Raw genomic sequence first — 8,667 nt, 5'->3', positions numbered from 1 at the left:
TACATTGGGTCGCTATGAGTCGCAAGTGACTCGATGGCATATAACAACAACAACAACTTATTTTTCCTGTAATTCATATGTTGATAACTTTTGTATTTAAATAGTAAAAGTATTTTTTAAATATTTAAGCAAAAATCTATTGCTTTTAAGTAGCAGCATAATTGATATACTACGTAATACCCCTAAAACCAACAAATCTACAGATTTTTTCAAATCTAAGATTTGTAACAAAAAGTGTGTATGTTAGAAATCTGTTAAGATAGTGCCATTCTTCAGTGGTATCTTAAACATTCTGAGACATTTCTATGTAAAGTTTCCAACAGAACATTTACATAATCCCTCAAAATAATTGGCATTTTGTTGCAAGAAAACTGCCTACCTGTAAATGTTCAAGAAGTTCATTTTCTCTCTGTATCTATAATCATGGTTCTGCAGGCTCTTATGAGGCTTTTATAAGACACTGGAATATTTGATTGAAAATGATTGCATGCCCAACACATCACAGACACTCCAGTTAAGTCACTGCAGTGAAGATTACCAAGTCAGCTTCTTGTTTCACAAACAAAACCAAATATATTTGGTCTCAGTTCTAGGATAATACTTGAGTATTTCCAGAGAGTATTGTTATGATTAAATTCTGAAGTCATGAGAAGAGGCAAAGGACCATATGGACCTCAGGAATACAAATAAACAATTTTTTAAAATGTAACATCTCACTTAGAAAGTACAGCATATGAATATATATTGCTCATTACAGTGAAAACATGTAATAAATGTCTGATATTCATCTTTTAAAGTATTTTACAAAAAAAAGAAACCCTGACAATATTGCAATTAACTAGTTGAACAATTAAGACAATTTCTCTTTAAAGATCAAAACAAATGAAAACTAGACGAAGTGTTCTTTAACTTTTATCTTCCAAGATTACATTTTATGAGAGTATCCATTTTGGGAAGTTGCTTTTTTGCTGATATGTATTATGGCATTGGAACTTAATCATAGCTAAACATCCAGAGGTTTTCTGAGTAGTAAATCTGGTGGGAGGAGATTGACTATTTTCCGATCATTGAACGGCTATGGGACTCAGACCTTGTATTTTTGGGATGACAGTGCAGCTTCTTACCACTTGGCCACCAGAGCTCTGTGTATGAAGAGGACCTTTGCCTTACTGATGATATATACATAGTAATAATAATAATAATATAAATTTGTGTTTTCTGCAATGGATCTTCTGGATTCTATTTGCCTTCTAACTCATTGAATAATGTTTTAATGCTTACAACTTATTTTTTTTAAGTTATAAGAAATTGAGAATGTTAAATATACTAATCTAAGAAAATTTCATAGTAAAATAATTATTACACACACACACACACACACAGACACACACACACAGACACACATAATATTGACCAAAATCTAATGAGATACATTGAGAATTATTTAGAGCATATTTACATACACCAATACAGATTCAAGAAACAATGGTGGCTAACTAAAAAGAAACTGCTGTCAAGGCAAATGTAGGAGATATGAATCCAGCAGTTGCTCTGTAGGAAAAGATGGGCAGGCTTCTCCCATAGGATTTACCACCTCTGAACACTTGTTATAGGGTCATCTATGAGTCAATTCCAATTTGGGGGTACTCAACAACAACAACAATACAGGTTTGAGCTTACATAGCTGTTTGAAATAGAACTTTTTCAATACTCTAATTTTTGGAAATGTCACAGGATAATTATAATAAGAAAAAAAAAAGAAAAAAGTAAACACGACAGAAGAAAGGAGAATTTCTATGCTTATATATATTGTCTGTCACATATCAGTATATAGATCAGAGGAAATAGTCACTTGACCTTATAAAACTGTATCTCTTTAGTCCCTCCTCCTTTTATTTATGATTTAGGAACAATGATTTATTAACTTAATAGTATATTTCTTTTATTTGGAAACCTGAAATCTAGAACTTCAAGACATTATGGAGGGTAACTAAGTTTCCAGAATTGTAGTAGTTCTAGTGCTCTTTAAGAGAATTATCCACATAAATAAAATTTCTGAGTCTAAAATGTGGCAAAACACACTGCATGGAATTTGTGAACAAATAATAATTTATTATTATTATTACTATTATAAGTATTCTTATGGACACTACCTATTATGAATTTACTTGGAATTAGACTTAGTAAGCAGTGTTTCATTGTTGTTGTTATATGTTGTTGAGTTGCGTACTTTCCCATAATAACCTTATGTAGAGCACTTCTGAATTTTGTCCTGTCCTGAGCCAGTCTCACTAATTCTGACACCGTAACCCCTATTGCCCCAGTTACAGTATCAATTTATCTCATCTGGGGTCTTCCTCTCCTGCACTGTCCGTCCCTCCACTCTTTTAAGCATAATGTCCTTCTCCAAGGATTGATTTCTCTAGGCCTCATACCCAAAGTATGTGGGATGGAGCTTCAAAATCCTAGCCTCCAAAACCAAACTAGATTTCACCATCTCCAAGACAGGCATATTTATTTTCTTGATGGCTTCTTGGCAGTATATTCAAGACTCTTCTCCAGCACCACAATTTGAAGGCATTAATTCTTCTTCGGTCTTCCTTAGTCATTGGCCAGCTTTCTGATGCATAGCTAGTAATGGCGAAAACCATGGACTGGATTAGGCACACTTATTGCTTAGACTGGCACCGTTGTTTTTCAGTACTCTGTAGATCTGTAGAGGTTATGTTTGGGTTTCTTCCCCTCCCCCATTTATTTTAATGTTTCCATTTCAAATATCTGAAAATACCCACTGTGTTTAAGTGACTTGCTCAAGATGACTGAGGCCTTGAAAGCTGAAGGCTTACTATATAATGCTCCCTTCATTATATCTTGTGTTCTACCCAAAGCATGACAATCAGGCAACAAATATGAAAATAAATGTAGTTTGATGGTAACTAAATATTATCTGACAGAAAAAATAGAAATATTATTAACATTAACATTTTTTACAGAAATATAGCTTTATGTACATCTTTTAGACATATCAGGACATCTTTTATATGCTAGGTCAAATAATATGAGGTTGCTGTTATTTTAGATCTAAACTTTTATTTGGTTGTTGTTGTAGTTAGGTGCCATCGAGTCGTAGATGACCCATAATGACCCTATGAATGAAAGACCTGAGCACTGTTCATAGAGTTTCTGGAGACAAGCCATTTCAGAAGTTGATGCCATTCCTGCTTCTAAGCTTGTTTTAATCGGGAAGCTCTACCAAGCTCTGTCCACTATGGGTAACCATTATCACATGTGACACATGAGTATCACAGTGTTTGGCATCACAGCAACCATGAGCGACCTCTTTACAGCAATGCACAGACCAGTGCTATACCACTTAGAAGAATGTTTGACGAAAAACAATTTTAACCAGGCCTTTTTATTTAAGAATTCAAATTTTGTCACAGCTTGCCTTATAATTTTTCACTATGGGTGAAAACTTGACGCTTTTAACACTTTCATTTATTATTTCATTTCACTATAATTGTATGTGTGATAATAAGGGGGAAATCTGAGTTTTGTAATACTAGATATTAAGATGGAGAAAATGGATTTGATATAAAACTGTTTGCCCTTAATTTACATTTCATATTTTCAGAGGAAATCTAAATTAGACTAGGAGGTAATGACTTAATGATGTCTTATCAAATTTCTTCTTTTGTTACCGATCATTTTCAAACTGTTCCTCTTCAACACTCACTAGTTACTGTATGGTATGTGATTTGTCTTCTTAAGGATTAAAATTTCTCTTGTTGTGTAAAATAAGGATGTAATGTGTTGTGCAATTATGCATACTAGATTTATGCCAAGGACACAAGAAAAATTGTAGCTAACAGAAGGTAAAATAGTAAGTACAACACAAACATTGTGCTAAATATACAGAATAATTTATCAATATGTATAATTATTTTCCAGTATAGAAAAAATGCCAAATACACATTTCTTTGACTAGAAGATCTCATTGCTCTTTTGAAATAAATTGATGAAGTGTTAAAGAAGGCTTTTCAATTATAGCATGGAGTGAGGCAGCCCCACACCTTTTAAGGTCATGAGTATAATGTAACATAAAGGATTTTCCTCATCCTACTATCATAAATGGTGAAATGTGGCAGTCTGAAAGCTGTCTGGGAATTTAGCCAAAGAGAGAAGAGGGTTTCAAGAACTCTGGGGAGTTGAAAGAAAAGTGGCTGGCATTAGCTCTGCCCTCACTTTAAACGAAAATTAAAACAATAGACAGACATGTACAGTAATCTCTCTTTTAAGGAGAGAATAGAATGCCTCTATAGCTGTGTCAAGTGGAACAATTTGGTCCTGTCCCAAGTTATGCAGCTGTTTCTCAGAAAAATGGCAAAAGGCTTCAGTCCAAAGCTGGCAAATAAGGCATGATTGTGCACGAACAGTTACTAGACCCCTCTCATTTAGAAGAAGCAAAATAACATTAGCATACAGGAAAGGAGGGGAGGTGCAGAAGTCTTATTACAATTTGAGACACAACAGTAAACTATGAATGATACAAAAGATAATGTTATTTTGTTGACTATTAAAATGACTAATAACCACGAATCACTCTTTCAAGAAATTACATATTGGTGAAATATTTTAAAAAATTGCCAAACTTAAAAAAACAAAAAGAGGCTTTGTCACGAGTTAATTATTTAAGACAGAGAAAAGATGCAAAGGAATTTCTGTTTGCCAACTGTTCACTAGAGATGTTGTTGTTATATGCCCAATATCAAGTAGACTATAACGTCTAGACCCTATAGTTATAGACCCTATAAACAATGGCTCTGAGCATTGCCCTAAACTGAGGCTACTTCACCATCTGTGACACACGTGACCTCATTGCCACCGTCACTCTGTCAATCCATTTTATCCAGGGTCTTCTCTGTGCTGACCCTCTACCCTTCCAAGCATGAAAACCTTTTCCAAGGATTGATGTCTCCTGGCAATATAAAGTGTGTGAGATGAGCTCCTGTCATAAGATGCAAGGATGGTGAAGGTTCCCTTCACATACTTTGGGCATGTAGTTAGGAGGGGTTATAACAACAATAACATACTGTGACAGGTGTGGAAGCAGGAATGGCATCCACTTCCTAAATAACATGCCTCTGGAAACTCTATGAGCTTTGATATATGTTGATAGTTGTAGAGGGGCTTCAGGCCTTTTATTCACAGGATCACTATAAGTTGTGCTTGACTCAAAGGCAATTAGCAGCAACAACAACAACAGCAACAGCAACAACAACAATCCCTTGTAAAGAGACATTATTCTTGGAAAGGCAGAAGACCAGCAAACGAAAAGACAGACTTCAACAAGGTGGAGTGACCACAGAAATAAGCTCAAATGTGTCAAAGATAGATAGCGAAGATGGCACAGGAGAGGACAGGGTTCAGGTCTGTTATTCATAGGATCTCTATGAGTCATATTCAACTCGACAGTCACTAACAACAACAACATCTCATGAAAGTAAATTGAACAGTCTCTATATAGGTAAAAGTCACTGAAAAAAAATGTCCCTTTTGAGCTCTAAAATATGTATTTACTTTTTAAATAAAAAATCCAAGGAACTAATTTTAAAATATTTCTTACATCCATGTGTGCATGTGTGTGTTGTGCATATATAAAAAAATATAACATAAGAGAAATAAGTTTTATTATACCACAATCATAATGAAAGGGATTTGATTTACCGCTGTGGTAGAGATTAATATACAATTCTAAATGTTAAAATCTTAGACCTCTTCACTTAAATATTCTCTAAGAAAAATTACTTATGGCGTAATATGAAGCCTATAACTGAATATTTTATATAAATAAGGAGTAATTATTTTAATAATTTAACCTGTTTGCACAAATTATCCCATGTAATAATAAATAGATATCAAATTCCACTTATTAAAATTTAAGCAAAAATGCAAATCAGTTAGAGGCTTTTTAAATCCAGTAACTTAGTTAAAAGTGGGATTTGAGTCTCATCAAATTTAAATGAAGAGATGATTTTCAACTATTATAATTTACTGCATATTTGGAGATTTATACTTTTTATAAAGAACAAGTAATCAGTAAAAAATAATTGTATTGTAAAGCAAGGTTTTAGACTTGAATGAAGTATTGGAGTTGTTATGTGCCATTATGTTGTCTGCAACTCATAGCAACCTTATGTACTACAGCTCTGAATGAAGGCTGACCTATCTTGTACAGTCTCACTGACTCCAACACACCTAAACACATTACTCTAGTTACTCTGTCAATTTATCCCATTCAGATTTTTCCTCTCCTGCATTGTCCATCCTCCCTTCCAAGCATGATGTCCTTCTCCTAAGAGTGATCCCTCTTGGCCATGTGACCAATGTGTGTGAGAGAGAGCTTCAAAATTCTAGCCTCCAAGTTGAAAGTATAAAATGATTTTATCATTGCCAATACTAAATTTATCACATTCACAGATTATGAGCCCCTCGTGAGAAGTATAGGCTTTATTTCCTTTATAATACAAATTATTCCACTGTAACAGTGAACATTTTATGTATTTGAGGGTTTCTTTAATAAAAACAAGTTTTTTTTCATGATACTACTAAATTTAGGAATATGCAACTTACATAATTTTAATGATGCAAACAGTGACATTTCAGATTGAAATATCTTACTAAGGGGAGGGGGAAAGGTGGGAATAAAAAAAAAAAGCAACACAAAAATAAACCAAGTCCGGAGACTTAACTAGATGACAAAGAAAAAGAGCAACCTCCTTCCAGACACTTAATGAAGACATGGTTCATGTGTTTTTCCATTCCTCAGATAACTTTCCACTAAGAAAAGACAAAGACACTTAATTTCTACACTTGAAACCTGCAGTCAAAGCAATACAGAGGAACAGTAAAAATCTTTATGTCTTATTAAATCACTTACAGTGGTTTTCCTTTGGATTCACAAGTCAAAATTAAAGACTGTCCTTCTTGTGGAAAAGGAGTGGATGGTATAATCTTAACTGATGGTGTATCTAAGGAAGAAAAAAATATAACAAACCAGTATTAATAAAGGTGATTCAATATATGTGAATTTATGTCTTTTAAAACGTTATGCCATGCTGTATATTCACTTTATTTTTCATAATTGAACACATTTATAAGAGATTTCCCTGCTTTGGTGAAATAGGTTACATAATTTTAAGATGTTAGAATCCTGTTCACACAAAGCTAAGAAAAATACCTGAATAACTTAAGTGTACCACTGTTGTATTATTGATGAAATCTGAATTTAAAAGTAAAATTGCAAAATGTGGTTCAGATGAATATCAAGCATTTCATGCAATTGTTTCTTCAACTATTTATAGATTGCTATGAATACTATTATTATGGACTGAATGCATTTATGTGCATTTGAATAACAAACTTTCATTATAGAGAGAATACCTGAAACTCACAATAAGAAGCTCACAGTGAACTCAAGATCAAGTGCAGGCATTATGCAGAACTTTTTTTTAAATGCAGTAATGCAGCACTTTGCATATAGAACATTTGCTTGTTCTAAAGTACAGTTAGCAAATCACTTGAAATAGCAATTTAAAAATCTCACTAAAAGTTAAATTTTGCTGTATACACTACAACATCAATATTACACAAGTATTTATTTATAGTTAATAAAATCATCCCTGAAAGAAAAGTATTCAAGAGTTGCTTATGAAATTTGCATATATTTTTTTTATGCCACATAACATTTTTGAAACAACACAAATATACTATTTCATACAGGAAATGGAAAAGTAAAAGATAAAATTAAGCAACATCATGTTGTTATTACAGGTTGCTGTGGGGTCTATTCAAACTCGTAACCTCAGGTGAGCAGAATAGAACGGTTCTGGGTTGGTTTTAAATTTGTAACCTTTCAGAAGCAGATTACCAGGTGCAACTTCCATGGTGCTTCTGCATAAATTCCAAGTGAAATTTTTAAGCTAGTAGTCACGAACATAATCACTTGTGCTATGCAAAGATTCCCTTAGTTCTGGCATTGCATGTCACAAAGCTAATTTATTACTGAGCTGTTCTTTCATGTCGATCTTCTTTCTAACCTGTTGCCACTGAATCAACCTTGACTCATAAAACTGTACAGAATAGCGTTTGCAAGTGGTTGATTTTTCAGAAGCTGGTTGTCAGGCTTTTCTTCTAGGGCACCTAAGAAACCTCTAGAGGTTCTTGAACCTCCAACCTCTTGGTTTGTAGTTTAACTATTAGGACTCCCCAGGAACTCCCCGTACTCTATAAACAATATTGCCTCTTCCCAAAAAGTTGTCACAATTATTCTTTTTTTAAAAAAATTTTAAGACTTACAGAGACCCTGGATTTCCATTCATTCATCATTCATTTTGCACTTTTCTCCCTGACCACCTCACCCCCCAGCACACCCCCAGTTCGTGCCTCTCCTTGAAAAGCAAAAGAAAAATTCCTTCATTGGTATAGAATCCTGCCCTCCCCCCACACACACACATACAAACACTCCACTATTCAACCTTCACTCTGGACTCTTGTCATGACCGTAATACCCAATCATATATCACTTTTAAACTGTTCTGTCCCTCATCTGTTTCAATGCGGTGTACATCATTTATCCAATTTTTCTCAGTCTCTTCCCAACCGTGA

The 8,667-nt window shown here is 34.0% G+C and overlaps 1 protein-coding gene across 1 annotated transcript in view; it reads right to left on the bottom strand.

Annotated features, from left to right (window-relative positions):
* Positions 1 to 8,667, bottom strand: part of CADM2 (cell adhesion molecule 2) — a gene marked incomplete at its 5' end in the record, with an annotated part of 504,333 nt that overhangs the window by 178,120 nt on the left and 317,546 nt on the right. Inside the window, one exon of the mRNA XM_006884441.1 lies at positions 6,941 to 7,031. Coding sequence (XP_006884503.1) covers positions 6,941 to 7,031 — 91 coding nt within the window. The remainder of the gene's footprint in view (positions 1 to 6,940; positions 7,032 to 8,667) is intronic.

The sequence above is a fragment of the Elephantulus edwardii genome, unplaced genomic scaffold (genome assembly GCF_000299155.1).
Source record: "Elephantulus edwardii isolate Elephantulus edwardi_28Jun2011 unplaced genomic scaffold, EleEdw1.0 scaffold00034, whole genome shotgun sequence".
Lineage (NCBI taxonomy): Eukaryota > Metazoa > Chordata > Mammalia > Macroscelidea > Macroscelididae > Elephantulus > Elephantulus edwardii.
This window is presented reverse-complemented; position numbering and strand designations above follow the sequence as displayed.